Raw genomic sequence first — 16,909 nt, forward strand, 5'->3', positions numbered from 1 at the left:
TTCACATACTTGATCTTGTTTATTGTGTCGTCAACACATTGGAAAGTAAACATGACTATGTGAATAAAGTTTCCTAGATTTATCAGACACAGGGTTTTACTGATATGATAATCTACAACAAGAGTTTACTTGCATTTGGAGAAGTGCTATGTTCTTTCCAGAGCATTGGTTAAAGTAAAGCTCAGGTTGGATGCATGGAGTATGCATCGGAAGGGACCGATATTGAAGTTTGACTTAGATTTAATTAAACTTACCGTAAAATCTATTCAAGTCAATATCGCCTAGTTGATCCTAGATCAAATGATCTTAATCCTGTTATGATTAGGCTCAATCTTGAAAGACTATTCGTGTTCCTTGAATTGTTAGTTAAGCCTACCTTTTGGTCAGGGTGATACGTACTTTTTGGGAACACGGTAGTGCAATTGAGTGGGAGCGCTAGCATAAACATGGAATCTATAGCTTCTATCTGGCGAATAGTAAGCAAAGGATGATCTCCTTCGAGCTTGACCAAACGAACATAAATGGTGGAGTACTCATTTCACATAAGCTGAAATATCATTTATACGTGGTCAAGTGTTTTAAGGATAAAATACATAGTAGGGTGTTACGGTAATCTAATCCCTTTACAGTGTAGATCATTCATATAGAGGATCATTGATCACATTAGGATTATAACAATGGATAACTAATGATGTGTCTATATGGTGGAACATATAGAGCATTCTATATACTGAGAGTGCAATTCTAAGTTCTATGCGTGGATTCAACGAAGAATTAATAAGTTAGTGAATTTTAGTGCTAAATTCTTGATCTACTTATTGGAAGCTCGGTTATATAGACCCATGGTCCCCCCACTAGTTGAGATAATGTTGCTTGTAAGACTCATGTAATTGGTTTTGATTAATCAATTATAATTCTCAAATTAGACTATGTCTATTTGTGAATTTTTCACTAAGTAAGGGCGAAATTGTAAAGAAAGAGTTGTAGGGGCATATTTGTTAATTATGATACTTTGTATGGTTCAATTAATAAATATGATAAATGACAATATTATTTAATAATTATTTATAGTTATTAAATAGTTAGAATTGGCATTTAAATGGTTGAATTTGAAAATTGGCGTTTTTGAGAAAATCAGATGCAGAAAAGATAAAACTGCAAAATTGTAAAAAGTGAGGCCCAAATCCACATGTATAGGGCCGGCCACTTTTGTAGGGTTTTCCCTCTGATATTTTCATTATTTTAATGCCAAATAATTCAAACCTAACCCTAGTGGAATGCTATAAATAGATAGTGAAGGCTTCAGGAAAATCACACTTTTCTTCTGACACTTCTGATTCAGAAAAACTGAGCCTCTCTCTCTCCCTATCTTTAGCTGCCACTTCTTCTCTCTCTTGTTCATTGAAATTTCGAAATCCTTAGTGTATGAGTAGTGCCCACACACAGCAAGTGATACCTCAATCATAGTGAGGAAGATCGTGAAGAAAGACCTTCAGCAAAAGGAGTTTTAGCATCAAAGATTCAGCGAAAGAGATCCAGGTTCAGATATTGATAATGCTCTGCTATAGAAAGGAATCAAGGGCTAGATATCTGAACGGAAGGAGTCATTTAATTCCGCTGCAACCAATGTAAGGTTTCCTAAACTTTATATGTGTTTATTTTATCGTTTTAGAAAGTTCATATTTAGGGTGTTAATAAACATACTTGTGAGTAGATCTAAGATCCTGGTAAAATAATTCCAACAGTAAGGATGCCATTTAGCTACTCGTAGACAATGGCCATAAGTTCCTTTTCATGTATGGATTTTTTTCTAGCTTGAACTCCCAAAACCTGACTGAAATAGGCGATTGGACGCTGGTTTTGTAACAGAACAACCCCTAATCCGTGGCCTGAGGCATCCGTTTCAATGACGAAGGGCTGAGTAAAATCAGGTAAAGCTAAAACAGGCACCTTCGTCATGGCTTGCTGAAGTTGTTGGAAAGCTTGCTCGGCCTCAACACCCCATTGAAATTGGTCTTTCTTCAGTTGATCAGTTAACGTCTGAGCTATACGGGCATAATTAGCTACAAATTTACGATAGTACCCAGTGAGGCCGAGAAACCCTCGGAGGCCTTTGATGGTTTTCGGGGTTGGCCACTCCAACATGGCTGAAACTTTTTGGGGGTCAGCAGCTACCCCTTGTTGAGATATGATATGTCCCAAGTACTCTATTTGTAGTTGACCAAAAACACATTTTTTTCAGTTAGCATAGAGTTGGTGCTTTCGGAGGAGCTCGAAGACTAGTCTTAAGTGCTGCTGATGGAGTTCTTGCGTCTTGCCATACACCAGTATGTCATCGAAAAATACCAACACACAATCTCGTAAAAAGGGCCGAAACACATCATTCATGAGTGATTGGAAAGTGGCAGGGGCATTGGTCATTTCGAATGGCATGACTAGAAATTTATAGTGTCCATCATGTGTGCGAAATGCTGTTTTGTGCAAATCATCTGGTTTGACTCGAATTTGATGGCAACCTGATTTGAGATGAAATTTAGAAAAAATTCGAGCACCATGGAGTTCATCTAAAAGCTCATCAATAACAGGAATTGGAAACTTATCTGGTATAGTCACTCTATTTAGAGCACGATAGTCCACACAAAACCGCCACGAGCCATCTTTCTTTCGTACGAGGAGAACTGGGCTTGAGAAAGGGCTGCTACTGGGCTGAATTATTCCTACCGTAAGCATGTCAGACATTAAATTTTCCATCTCATCTTTTTTAGAATAAGTATAGCGGTACAGTCTAACGCTAATCGGAGTTGTTCCTGGCTGTAGGACAATGGCATGCTCATGGGAGCGGATCGGGGGTAGTCCTCTCGGCATCTCAAATACATCAGCAAAATTAGCAAGTATTTGAGCCAAATATTCTGGTACAGTTTGGCTCAAACCGTTGGTATCATGGCCAGTGAAGTTGAATTCCAAAATTTTGCCTTGGTGCTCAGCTTGAAGAGTCTTGGCCATTGTTTTGAGAGATACCAAACACCGATCAAGTCAGGGGTCCCCTTTGATTAGAACCCTTTGTTTGCCAATCTGAAATTCCATGGTTTGCAACTTCCAATCCACATTAGTCATTCCGAGTGTAGCTAACCATTGTAGCCCTAAGATGATATCGGCACTTCCCAAAGGCAAAGGCAAGAAATTGTCCCAAACATCCACACCTTGGAAGTGTAGGTTCAGATTTTTGCAAATTCCTTCACAGTTCATTGCGTCCCCATTCCCCAAAGTCACTTTGTAAGCCTTAGTTTTCGAAATGGGAATGTTCAACTTTGATACTAGAGCCTTTGAAATAAAGTTATGGGTCGCTCTTGAATCGATAAGAATTACCACTTCTTTGGTCCCGAGGTTTCCTTTGAGTTTCATGGTGGAATTTGTAGAGAGACCAGCCACGGATTGGAAAGATACTTGAACTTTTTTTTGTACTTCAGTAGAATCCAGCCCCACAGTCTCTTCTTCTTCCTTCTCGGAGTCTTGCGTTGATTCATCGTCTTCAATGCCTTCAGGTATCATAATCACTTGGAGTTCTTTCTTCTTACAGAGGTGTCCCGGAGACCACTTATCGTCACAGCGGAAACACAGTCCTTTTTGTCGTTTCAATTGAATCTCAGCATCAGTCAGTTTACGAATCTCCGTTGTGGAATTGGCAAGGGAAGTTCGACTTATGATTCTTTCAGCCCTTGTCATAATGTCAGGACTATTGAGGCGACTTGAGTTGGGGTATCGCTGCCTTGTTAACTTATTCTTATCCTCAATATCTTGCACAATTTCCATGGCTTCCTCCACGTTTCGGGGTCGATGGATTCGCAATTCTGCTTTCAGCGATGGAAGTAGTCCATTCATAAAAGTACTTAGGTGCACAACTGGATCAACCGTTTTTAGTGGTGCCAACAACTTGATAAATTATTCTTGTACTCCGACACTGTACCTTCTTGTCGGATAGTCAAGAACTGATCGTATAATGTTACTTCGTGAGAATCGCAAAAATGACGAAGTAGTAATTGCTTCATTTCCTCCCAACTATGAATCGTTCGCTTGTTACTTTCATATTGGTACCAAAGAAGGGCATCGCCCGAAAAAGAGATAAATGTCGCTTCTACTTTTTCCTCGTCATCATACCCAGGGCAGGTAAAGAATCTTTCCGCTTGTAGTATCCATCCATCTGGGTTTTCTCCATCAAAAGTAGGCATTTTAAGTTTTTTTAGTCGATTCTCATGACGATATCGAGTATCGTTACGATCCTTGTCCAAAGTACTCCGGGCAGCACCTTGTTGCAAACGGAATTTCGACATCAATGGCGTTCCCATGGCTGTCCGGCAAGATTCATGGAGACTGGTACTATTCGGAAGTTCCAATCTATTTGCTGACCTTTCTCTCTCATTTTCCTCCTTGCTCTCAGCAGTAGCTAATCCTTCTTTCCTGGTTTCTTGGACTGTTCTTGATCTTTCTTGAACTTCCAATAGGGCCTTGAACTGTTGCTGAATCGTTTCTTGAAGCGATTCTTGAAGCTGTTGTTGAATCTGCAAAGCCAATCCCTTAAGCGAATCATGGAGAGAATCCTTGAGTCCTGAAACTTCTGACTTTAAGGCCTCAAGATCCTCTTCGGAGACCATGGTAGCATCACTTTTCTCTACTGGTTTCTTAGGCATCGTGTCCACGCTCTGTTATAATACTGTAAACTCTGAATATAGCCCTAATTAATTCAAGAGAATCAAACAATAAGATTAAGGAATAGCGGAAGCGTACCGGAGTCCATAGAATCGATCTTTGATTGGTATGATCTTCCAATTTTGCATCAAAATTTTTGAAACCTTATTTTCTTGATGATGGGGATTCAAGAACTCTGGAAAAATACTGACACGATGCAAAATGGGGACCATTACCCGTTATATTACCAACAGACAAACCTGTTGGCAACATTTTTGACTATTTCTATTTGGCCCCTCATCAATATAGAAATTGTCTAATTGGTATCCACATATTAAAATCATGACAATCATGCCCTTAAGTCATAAACTTTATTCCAAAATAGACCACATAAATTTGACTTATTTATTTGATGACCCAACACACATTTTATATATACAATTGTGACCCCAATTATTTCTAACAATCTCCCACTGGGTCACATATGTATACATATAAATGTGTTAACCTTATTGAGCTCATAACTTTGTCATCATAACCATAGGCATGTGCAATCTCATCCATTAACTATATCAACATAGGATCAAAGCGATTTTCGTTGTATCAATCACAACTAAACCCATCAATGGTCACATATATCAACATAGCCAAATGACATAGATCAATCATGATAATGTGGTATGAAAATTACATGCATGGTGATCTATTCATGTCAATTTTCAATTGGTCCTACTTTACTTTATGGAGATAAAAACTTTAGCTTAAATGTACAAAGTGAAATAAACTGAATAACATAATTTCTGATCAGAAAAATATCCAAATACACATGTTTCATGAAACAAATAAAACACACTAAAGACAAACTCCCACTGAATCTAGATATCCTCATAATCTAAAACACCCATACGAGCAAAGGTGCTCATGAAAGACCTTGGGTGGCAAACCCTTAGTAAGGGGGTCTGCAATCATGGAGTTTGTACCTAAGTGTTCTATACAAATCTGTCCACTTTGTACCCTTTCTTTTACAACAAGGAACTTGATGTCAATGTGTTTTGACTTCGTCGAGCTCCTATTGTTGTTGGAATACAATACAGCTGACTTATTGTCACAATACAACTTCAGTGGTCTTTCAATTCCATCCACAATGCGCAGCCCAAAGGACAAAGTTCCTCACCATATACCATGGTTGGATGCCTCATAACATGCAACAAATTCTCGCCGCCATGGTGGATGAAGCTATGAGTGTTTGTTTTGCACTCCTCCATGATATAGCTCCACCACCTACCGTATATATGTAGCCCGAAGTAGATCTCCTACTATCTTGGCATCCCGCAAAGTCAGAGTCAGAGTATCCAATGATCTCAAAATGATCTGACCTCCTATATGTGAGCATGTACTCTCTTGTTCTCTTCAAATATCTCATAACCTTTTTGGCTGCTTTCCAGTGATCAATTCCTGGATTGCTTAAGTATCTGCCTAACACTCCAACAATGTACGCTATATCCGACGCGTACAAACTGAAAAGCATACATTAGACTCCCAACAAACCGAAGCGTAGGGAATCTTTTGCATTTCTTGAATTTCAAGGCTTCCTTTAGTGGCATTGTTTAAGACAAAATTTGTCTCCTTTAACGACAGGGGTATCACCTGGTCTACAATCTTGCATGCCAAACCGTTTGAGTACTTTATCGATATAGCTCTTTTGTGATAATCCAAGAATACCCCGAGAACGGTCTCGATGTATTTGAATTCCTAAAACAAAAGAGGCGTCACCAAGATCTTTCATCTCAAAATGCTTCGATAGAAATCTCTTGGTTTCGTGCAATAAGCCTATATCATTAGTGGCAAGCAATATGTCATCGACATATAGAACCATAAATATACACTTACTCCCACTAAACTTATGATACACACAATCATCAACAGCATTCATCTCAAAACCAAATAAGAGAACCACTTGATGAAATTTGTGGTACCATTGACGGGAAGCTTGCTTGAGTCCATAGATGGATTTTTTTAATTTGCAAACCATTTTCTTTGGGTCACCAACCACAAAGTTTTCTGGTTGCTCCATATAAATTGTCTCATCAATGTCTCCATTGAGAAACGCTGTTTTAACATCCATCTGATGTAACTCAAGATCAAAGTGAGCAACAAGTGCCATTATTATTCTAAAAGAGTCTTTCGATGAAACCGGAGAGAAAGTCTCTTTATAATCAATGCCTTCTTTCTGAGTATAGCCTTTTGCTACAAGACGTGCCTTAAACCTCACCACATTACCATTTTCATCCCTCTTGGTTTTAAATATCCATTTACAACCAATTGGTTTTACACCTTCTGGTAATGGGACAACTTCCCAAACTTTATTGTCTTGCATAGACTTATTCTCTTCATTCATGGCATCATTCCACTTTTGAGAGTTAGAACTTTTCATGGCCTGATGAAAGTTGATTGGATCATCTTCCATCATTCCAATGCCATCCTCATGTTCTTGAAGATACACTATGTATTCATCTGGATTAATAGCATTTCTTCTTTCTCTAGTGGATCGTCGCAAAGGCACTTGTTCTTGAGGTTGTTGAGTTTGTACCTCTGGGGTTTGATTGACTATGTTTGGTTGCTCTTTATCTAAAACTTGCTCAATATTAGGAATGGAATCCTGGATATTGTCAAAAGCAACTATTGGAATAGGAATCAACTCATCCTCAAGAGAAGTGGGTGATTCTAAATCCTCCTGAAAAACAAAGTCTTTAACCGTATTTCTCCCCCCAAACTCAATATCCTCAAAAAACTTTGCAGTTCCCGTTTCAAATATATTCTTTACTTTGGGATCATAAAACTTGAAACCCCTGGATCGTTCGTAATATCCAATAAAGTAGCTGCTCACAGTTTTGGGTTCCAGCTTCTTTTCATTTGGCCTATAAGGCCTAGCCTCAGCTGGACATCCCCAAACATGAAAGTGCTTAAGACTAGGCTTTCGCCCTGTCCAAAGCTCATAAGGTGTTTTTGCAGCTGCTTTAGTTGGTACCCTATTCACAATGTAGGCTGCTGTCTTAAGTGCCTCTCCCCAGAGTGATTCTGGTAAGGTTGAATGACTGATCATACTCCTTACCATATCTTTAAGAGTACGGTTTCGTTTTTCAGCAACACCATTCATGCTAGGAGATCCTGGCATAGTGTACTGTGGGACAATTCCACGCTCCTCTAGCTATCGGGCAAAAGGTCCTGGACGTTGCTCACCTGATCCGTCATATTTGCCATAGTACTCACCACCACGGTAAAGCCTGACTTGCTTTATTCTTTTGCTAAGTTGATTCTCAACTTCAGCCTTAAAAGATTTGAACACATCCAAGACTTGAGACTTTTCATGAAGTAGAAATAGGTACGCATATCTTGAGTAATCATCTATGAATGATACAAAATATCGTTGACCATTCCAAGAAGGTGTAGGAAATGGCCCACAAATATCTGTATGTATCAACTCTAAGACATCGGTAGCTCTTTTCACACCCAATTTCTTTATTTTGGTCTGTTTGCCTTTGATGCATTCAATACAAACATCAAAGTCTGAAAAATCAATTGAATCTAAAATTCCATCAGATACAAGTCGCTCAACTCTATTTCTAGAGATGTGACCTAACCGTTTGTGCCATAAGGAACTTGATTTTTCATTATCCATTTTACGCTTAGTACCACGTGATTCAACATTCAAGGTTTCATTATAAGAAGCAACGGTGTCAAGCAAATATAAGTTGTCATAAACCATAAGAGAACCAGTTCCAACAGTATTTGAATTAATAGATAAACTAAAGCAATTGTTTCCAAATGAACAACAATAACCCAATTTGTCCAAACAAGAAACAGAAACCAAATTCCGTCTAAAAGACGGTACAACAAAAGTATCTATCAAATCCAAATAGTAACCAGTACTTAATAACAACCTAAAATGCCCTATTGCTTCCACATTTACCGACTTGCCATCTCCTACATAAATGCTTCTTTCAGTATCATTTGGCTTTCGGTAACTCAGGCAACCCTGCATAGAAACACTGATGTTAGTAGTAGCACCAGAATCTAACCACCAAGTGTTTCTTGGTACTGAAGCTAAATTTACCTCAGAACAGACCAAAGTAAGAAATGTACCTTTCTTTGCTCGCCATGCAATGTACTTAGCACATTCTTTCTTCATGTGTCCTTTCATGTTGCAAAAGAAACAACCATCATCACTGTTGGTTTGAGTTTGTTTCTTATGTGCAGGACCTTTATCCTTAGCAGCCTCATTCTTTCTTTTCTTGCCCTTATCTTTAGAGGTGCTTGCCAAATGAGCACTTTCAGTCTTCTCTTGCTTCAATCTTTCTTCCTCTTGAACACAAAATGAAATGAGCTCATTAAGAGTCCACTTCTCCCTTTGGCGCTGTAATCGACCTTAAATTGACTGAATTGTGGAGGAAGAGAGATAAGCACTAAATGCACAAGCAAGTCATCTGAAAGCTCAAGCTTTAGTGCCTTCAACTTTGAAGCAAGGTGAGACATTTCCATAATGTACTCCCTTATATTTTCCTTGCCCTTAAACTTCATGGAAATAAGTTTCTTTAAAAGAGTACTTGTTTCCGCCTTATCGCTTTTTGCAAAGCGCTTCTCAATTTCAGCAAGGAAAGTTGTGGCATCGGTGACCTCCTCGGACACCGCACCCCTAAAAGCCTCGTGCATGCCGCGCTTAATGATCATAAGACTCATGCGGTTTGAACGGTCCCACTTCTCATAAATCCTCCTTTGCTCGGAGGTACTAGTATCCGTAAGAGAAGCAGGACGATCCATCCTTAATGCAAGGTCAAGATCCATGCAGCCAAGAACAATAAAAATGTTCTCCTTCCAGTCCTTAAAGTTATTACCATTAAGGACCGGTACCGAATTAAGATTAGCAGATACACTAGCAACAGCTGAAAAGAACAATACAATTACATAAATAACATGCTCATATAAGAATCCAAATAAAACAATAAATTCAAATATTGGTTAATCCCATCTCAAGATACCAAACACAACATTAATATTAAGTCTTTGGACAGTAATATTAATTGTAAGTGGTACTCTTGTTGTAGTGATCAAATATTGACAATAAATTATGTCAAGCAATATGCAATCTTTGGACTAACATATTATTCACACAAAATTCCTTATAATTGTCACACATTTATCACCACAAACATGCATGAAATTCATCCAAATATTAACTCACCTTTGGGTTAGTTAATAAATTTATGAATTACATACACACCATTATCATAATATTTTTATTAAATTAATCTACACAAAAGAGATCACTTTGGTGATATTTTGTTTCAATTAATTTAATTAAATATTAGATATCCTTAATAAATTCTAAAACCAAAATTTGAATTAATTGTTACTGAATTATTATTATTATTACTTTAAAATTATTATATTTTAATAAAATAATAATAATAATAATAATAATAATAATAATAATAATAATAATAATAATGTAAAAAACGAAACAGTAAGCAATTTATATATATAGCACCATGAAAAGCATGGTCATATATATATCACAGTTGAAAAGCCACACACGCAACTCTCAACATTTTGTACGATTATAATCGTAATGATATAATCTCAAATAGACAAACCAACATATATATATATATAACTCTTTTAAAGAAACCAAAAAAAACTTTTGTTTTATTATATATATAAAAAACAAAACTTGAAGAAAAAAAACTTTAATCGCAGAAACAGTAAACGCTTGTGACAGAAAACTTTAATTGCAAAGAAACTTTCAATATATCAAAGTTTCTATAGCACATCATATATATATATATTCAATTAGCATAATATATATGCGGCTGACATTGCAATCGTAAAACAAAATATATATGTATGCGGCAGAATAAATATTCAATCCTAAAGCATTATAAATGCTTTGCAAAACAAACTTTAATTGCAGACAGAAACATAATTTAATGGAAGACCAACACTACTATAAATCCTCAAGAATTAATTTAGGGATGCTCTTGATACCACATGTTATAATACTGTAAACTCTGAATATAGCCCTAATTAATTCAAGAGAATCAAACAATAAGATTAAGGAATAGCGGAAGCGTACCGGAGTCCATAGAATCGATCTTTGATTGGTATGATCTTCCAATTTTGCATCAAAATTTTTGAAACCTTATTTTCTTGATGATGGGGATTCAAGAACTCTGGAAAAATACTGACACGATGCAAAATGGGGACCATTACCCGTTATATTACCAACAGACAAACCTGTTGGCAACATTTTTGACTATTTCTATTTGGCCCCTCATCAATATAGAAATTGTCTAATTGGTATCCACATATTAAAATCATGACAATCATGCCCTTAAGTCATAAACTTTATTCCAAAATAGACCACATAAATTTGACTTATTTATTTGATGACCCAACACACATTTTATATATACAATTGTGACCCCAATTATTTCTAACACGCTCACCGTACCAAATTGATAGAACTTTCTTGAGACTAGAATGTTTCCATCTATAATTTCACACACCAGAGAATTAATCCCTCAAAAAGAATGATTACTTTATTGATATTAGTGGCCAATATTACACCTAGCTTTCGAGAGGCTAGTCTCTCCAATTCAACCATTCGAGAGGGTTGTCTCTCCCAATTGAGTCAAAAACTCATCTAAATTCCCAGCTGTCCTAAGTTAGATTCTCAGCCTCCTATTTATAGGATTTGGCCCAAACAACAAATTACAACCCCTACCCCTCCTTAGTACAGCAGCCACTAAAACAAATAAGAAAGTTAAAGGATAAAAATACTAAAAGACCCTTACATACTTAACAAGCCCGTTTAACCAATTACACTTTTAACTTATGTTCAACATGTGGCCTCCTGGTATAAACTAAGTGTACTGGGGGTTTATCATGATGCTATGTTTTTTTTATACAATGAAAAATTAAAGGTGGAATATACATACATATATAATAGTTTAATAAAGTAAAAATATGTATATATAATAATGAGTCAGATCATAATTATAATATTTTTAAAAGGTACTGTAATATCAAAGTATCTTTATAAGTAAATATGCCAAAAATAATGTCAAAAAAATTAAATAAAATATTATATATTTAGATGATGTGTATAGATAGCATCTTGCTACCATTAGAGATGCTAGTAGATGCCATACTGTGCTAGGAGAGCTCTACCTACTTGGGCTCACGACCTCCCAAGTCTAAAGTAATAGTAGGGTAGGATTGTGGGGGCATCCAAGGCCAAAAGCCATCTACAATTACAAAAGCAAATGTAATAATAAGCTTATCGCTTTTGGCTTCCAAAGCTACTTTCCGCATTCTTATCGATATCTCATCCACCTTTATGTAAATATATATATTATAAATATTTTTCCTTTTCCTTGTTTATGACAGCTTCAAAAAAGAAAGAAATTAGCAGACCCAATCCCGTCTCGGAGCATTGTACAAAATTAACTTCATAAACAATAGGTTAATTAAAGTTTTATAATTATATTGTTAAAAAAAGTATTATAGTACTAAACCAAGTGCGCGCTTTATATTCGATTCTTCTATTATTTTGTTTGTATAAATAGTTTCAAAGAGCAACTAGTCCTTGTAAAGTATATATTTTTGAATTAACAATAAGGTGATGAAGAGTACTAAGGGTGACATGAGTATAGTTCCTCTTTCTGCTCTTCAAATTCTATGCAAAATTACAATCGAAGAAGCCGACAAACGCAAATAATTGCTGGATCCGCGGACAAAACAAAACTAACCCTTTGAATAAGTTGATGTGAAAGCAAATTAATAATTATATATGGTATCCGGTAATAATAATAAGAACATCAATAACAATTATAGTAATATTTCTCTTCTATTCCTTACCTTTTTTTTCTTCTTCTTCTTCTTCTTCATTAATTCATTCACAACAAGACTTTTTAAACTACAATATGCCTAACCCAAAATGAAGAGAATGAATTACATATCATTGACTGCACTACTTCCCTTATCCTTGTTTTCTTATCATCTTGTCTCCCATAAGACACATAGAAAGGGAACTAGCTTACATGGCTTCCTCCCTCGTGCTTTAGAAAAATATGTATTAGACAAGTTTTGGCCTAATGTGGGGAGCAAATGAAGATTATAAATTTGTTTTTGTTTAATTCTTTTTTCTGCACTTCAACGATAATTAGTCAAACTGAGCTCCAAAAATTTTGGAAGCAGAAAATAATCTTGGCGTATCTCCTTGGTACTATGATCTTCTTCTCTGCCGAAAAATTCTCATGTACTAAGTATATAATTTGGGTGTGGTATTCTGAAGATGAGCTCCCCAAAGTGTTGTTGCCACACAATATTAGTCAATTCGTGAAAAAAAAAAAAAAAGAACTCTTCATTTGCTTTTGTATTTCGGCTAACTACGGGAACACTAGTTGCCAGGTTTACAATCCAAGAACTATGTAGTAGACAAGTGTTATTGGTAATGCTATCAACATTCCAAATATCACCCTGTAAATTTGAACAAAATTAAGAAGCAATTAATCAGTTTTAACTTTTCGAAAAAGAAAATTAAGCCAACGTATATAATTAAAACGGCATGTCGAATTCTTAAACATTACGTACCCAGTGCTAAGAATGGCTGGATGGACATTGTACTCTTTGGCAAACACAAAAGGAACAATTCCTTGTGGAAGCGCAGCCTAATAATTAACAAGCATAATACAATTCATGTCAATTAGTACTCAAAATTAAATTTAAATAAATTTGGCAACGAAAATTAACCGGATAATAAAATATTAAAAAAATTACCTGTACTATAGCTACGTGAAGCAGAGTACCACGAAGGCCCACTGCAATGGAGGCTACAGCCATTACGGCAGGACCAGTAAGAAATCTAACAGCCATGGCAAATGTGGCAACTGAGTTCCCACATGCAATTATCTTGGGCTGAAGAGCCATAAAGAGACCTAGAGTTTGATTGTATAACCAAATATCAGCACACCATAACACCCCTCATCCCTTATTAGTAATTTTTAGTTTGTCATATTTAATTTATATATATAAAAAAACATATATACATTGAAACGGCAGCTTTAAATTTTAACTACCTATAATCACCATTTTTTATTTTTCGTCAAATTTTTGGACCATAAAAAATAAATATATTAGCTCTTTTTAAAAGGAGAGAGAAGCCACCGACCCCTGAACCGCAAAGGAGGTTACGTTAGTGGCCCCACATGTCGGGCGGTCAAGCCTAATTTATAGTCCAAAGATTAGAACTCCTTTGCTAGCTTGCAAGCTTTTGTACTAGACAAAAACAAATTAAGGGTGTGGAAGAATTGATAGCCATAACCTTACAGTATGACAGACAAGGGTCGACATCATTGCCAACCTAGCTCCTTCCCTTTGCCTAACTCACTCTCTCTCTCTCTCAAACTAATACTATATGATCCGAATTATGCCACGGCTACAACCCTACTACTACTACTACTTACTACTATAATCCAATCCCATTGGCCTCTTGTTTATACAAAACTCAAACAAAATATCAAAAGATTTCAATTATTGGAGGATGGGGAAAAAGGAAAGGAATTACAAAAGTAACAAAGACACCCTATATTAAAATATTAATTTTTTTTATGTTTTATTAATTTAAATCTTATATTATCCACTCACCTAAGCTGAACATAGCCATTCCAAGACCTGCGTCGGACAGTATGGAGATTGATTGCTTTATTATTTCCGGCATATTCACATTCCACCTATATCATAAAGAGAAATTTCAAATTAAAATAATAATAATATTAATTTAAAAAGAAAATGAAATGTATACATATATGTATATATTTTTAAGAGGAAGAAAAAGAAATAGTTGATTGGATGAAAACGGGTGTGCTGTAAAAAGGTATAATTTGGATTTAATTTTTACTATTGGCTCACCGGAAACAGACAAGAGACCAAATGAGACCAATGAGACTGGAATAGGTGTTCGGGTTTCGGATAAGCTTCCTCCAAACCATTATCAGGATTAGACGAGTCATAACACTCGCCGGCGGCAATTGTTTGCCGACGCTGAGATCTGGGTTCCCCGCAACTTTTGGGTGTAGCTCCGCCGTGGAACTGGACCCCAGCTTGTTCAGCACAGTGGGTCCCATATCTTTCTGATCTCTTAACTCCTCATCTCCCTCTCCATTCCTACCAGCGAAACTGAAAGCTTCTCCACCAAAGCCCTCGCTTTCCGGAACTGCTTTACATGAAAAGAAAATATGTTAATTTAGTGAAAAATGTATTTTTCCTTTTCTTTAATTTAATTATCATTTCACCTTTGCTTTCCCCATTTTGAGGTTGATCAGCAACCAACATCCTGATCTCCTTGGCACCTTGATCAGACCTGCCAGATTGCTCACAAGCTCCGAAGTCCGTACCGCCGAATACGTGGAGCCCACCACCTTCGGAGACTGGAGATGCGCTCGAGCTCCAAACGAACATGTGAAGCTCTTTAGCATCGTGGTTTGCTTTAGCCGCCGAACCCTGCTGACCCGGTTGTTGCTGTTGTGGCTTCTCTTGAGTCGTTTGGTTTTTCGAGCTCTTAGCTACAGTGGATGCGAATTCCGGGTTCGGAGCCGGGTACGCCGAAGGCACCGTTTGAGCCGGGTAAAATCCGAACCTCGGGGAGGGTGCAGTCTGTGTCGCCATTGGAGCGCAATTCTCCTCGAAATTTGATGGCCTTGGAGTCGGACCTCGCGAAGATTGAACGGAATACATGTCACCAGGTCCGAAATTCGAATGTCGGGCCTGGAAGCCCTGAACTCCCATCATTGAGTAGAAATCTGCGTTGTTGAAGTTGGAGCCTCTTGGAGTTGGGTTCCGGGAGGAACTAAGGCTGTAAATCTCGGCGCCTGTGAGATTCGATGGCCGAGGTGTCAATGCCGGGAGAGAGCAGGGACCTAGTGACCGCCTTGAAGCGTTGGATTTTCGGACAGTCACGTGAAGCTTTCCGTCGTCACCAATTTCGGCGTCAGTCTCCAGGAAATCCCGGCCATCAAGTGAGACGACGTCGGAATCGACCTTGAAGGAAACGATAGAAGCAGCAGTCTCCGGGAACTGCTCCATGATCAGCATCTTGGCGCCACGATACTCGAAAAGGAAAAGGAGGAGAGTATACCAGATGATACACTGGAGCACCACCACCTGAACCATGAGACTTCCCGAGTCGACTTCGTCGTACATAGCTTTCAAGAGCGGAATCCCCATGACCAAGGTGTTCGGCAGGGTAGATAGTGAGAAAATGGTAATCATCCACTCTAAGCTGCCGTTTTTAGTTAAATTGGTCCAAATTCCTAGAACGAAGAGCATAATGATCTTCTGTAAAGTGTCGGCGGCGATGAACTGGAAGTTCATCTTATATGGATTGTTAGTGGAGATGAAGTGAAATGAAAGAAGAGGAACAGCAAAAATGGCGACGAACCGGTTGATGCCGGAGCACTGGTCCGGTGTAAATATCTTCCACCAGCGAACCGAACCATAGGCCAATATCATAGCCACGTATAGGGGAACCACCGCTGTTAAGACGGTGTACAGGTCCTTCCATGTGATCATTCTTCTAACTGTCCTTGAACTTTTCAAAATAGAAACTCTGGTTCAGATCTGAAGCTTACAATGGCATTGAAATGAAAATTAGGAGTAGATGAAGGGGTAATTTGGGAATAAAAGAATACAAAGGAAATAAAAAACCGTTAGTTAGTTACTAACGAAGAAGTTGGAATCGAGAATTTTACGAATGTGTCGTCTCTGTGCGAAGGAGATTTTGGTGACAGTTTTCCAGGTTGTACAGTAGTAGTTATAAGCCTAGAGAGAAGGTGAATACTCAAAAGGAAATAAGAGAGAGAAAGTGATTTTACAATGAGTTTAGTTAACTCCACAACAGATTTATATAGACCAAGGAGAGAGAGTCTGTTATCGTACTACTACTGCCCGGGTCTGTGAATTGGGGGACCAGAGTCAGAGTTCAGGTTAACTTAATCGCCCGCTATGGTTAACTCAACCCTGGAGTTAGCACTAAAATGAAAAAATAGAAAAAACTGTGGACAATTACAAATATTGCATCGTCCACGTGGCAGGCTCTGTGTGGTAGCTTTACAATTGACGTCTACTCTTTCACAACTATTTTTTTTTTCTCACCATAATTTATGTTCAT

The 16,909-nt window shown here is 37.5% G+C and overlaps 1 protein-coding gene across 3 annotated transcripts; it reads right to left on the reverse strand.

Moving 5' to 3' along the window:
• Positions 1 to 12,503: 12,503 nt before the first annotated feature.
• LOC115715202 (auxin efflux carrier component 3) lies at positions 12,504 to 16,647 on the reverse strand. 3 transcript variants are annotated; one of them, XM_061113437.1, is made up of 7 exons: positions 16,465 to 16,611; positions 15,036 to 16,359; positions 14,653 to 14,956; positions 14,389 to 14,474; positions 13,522 to 13,679; positions 13,336 to 13,412; positions 12,504 to 13,221 (listed from the first exon to the last, which is right to left on the reverse strand). In XM_061113437.1, exons 2-7 carry the CDS (start codon positions 16,309 to 16,311, stop codon positions 13,155 to 13,157), a joined length of 1,968 nt encoding a protein of 655 aa, XP_060969420.1. In that variant the 5' UTR covers positions 16,312 to 16,359; positions 16,465 to 16,611; the 3' UTR covers positions 12,504 to 13,154. The 3 variants fall into 3 exon arrangements, with proteins under 3 accessions (XP_060969420.1, XP_030499904.2, XP_060969419.1); XM_030644044.2 differs by having other exon boundaries at positions 15,036 to 16,647; XM_061113436.1 differs by having other exon boundaries at positions 12,504 to 13,412; positions 16,465 to 16,609.
• Positions 16,648 to 16,909: the final 262 nt, after the last annotated feature.

This window comes from Cannabis sativa, chromosome 4 (genome assembly GCF_029168945.1).
Source record: "Cannabis sativa cultivar Pink pepper isolate KNU-18-1 chromosome 4, ASM2916894v1, whole genome shotgun sequence".
Taxonomy (NCBI): domain Eukaryota; kingdom Viridiplantae; phylum Streptophyta; class Magnoliopsida; order Rosales; family Cannabaceae; genus Cannabis; species Cannabis sativa.

What these genes read in the sequence shown, in the direction of transcription:
- LOC115715202 (XM_061113436.1), bottom strand. Translation starts at nt 16,311, where the DNA reads ATGATCACATGGAAGGACCTGTACACCGTCTTAACAGCGGTGGTTCCC. An exon ending in TCAAAATGGGGAAAGCAAAG is followed by an intron (nt 14,957 to 15,035) that starts GTGAAATGATAA and finishes CATGTAAAGCAG; the next exon opens with TTCCGGAAAGCGAGGGCTTT. An exon ending in AATGGCTATGTTCAGCTTAG is followed by an intron (nt 13,680 to 14,388) that starts GTGAGTGGATAA and finishes ATCAAACTCTAG; the next exon opens with GTCTCTTTATGGCTCTTCAG.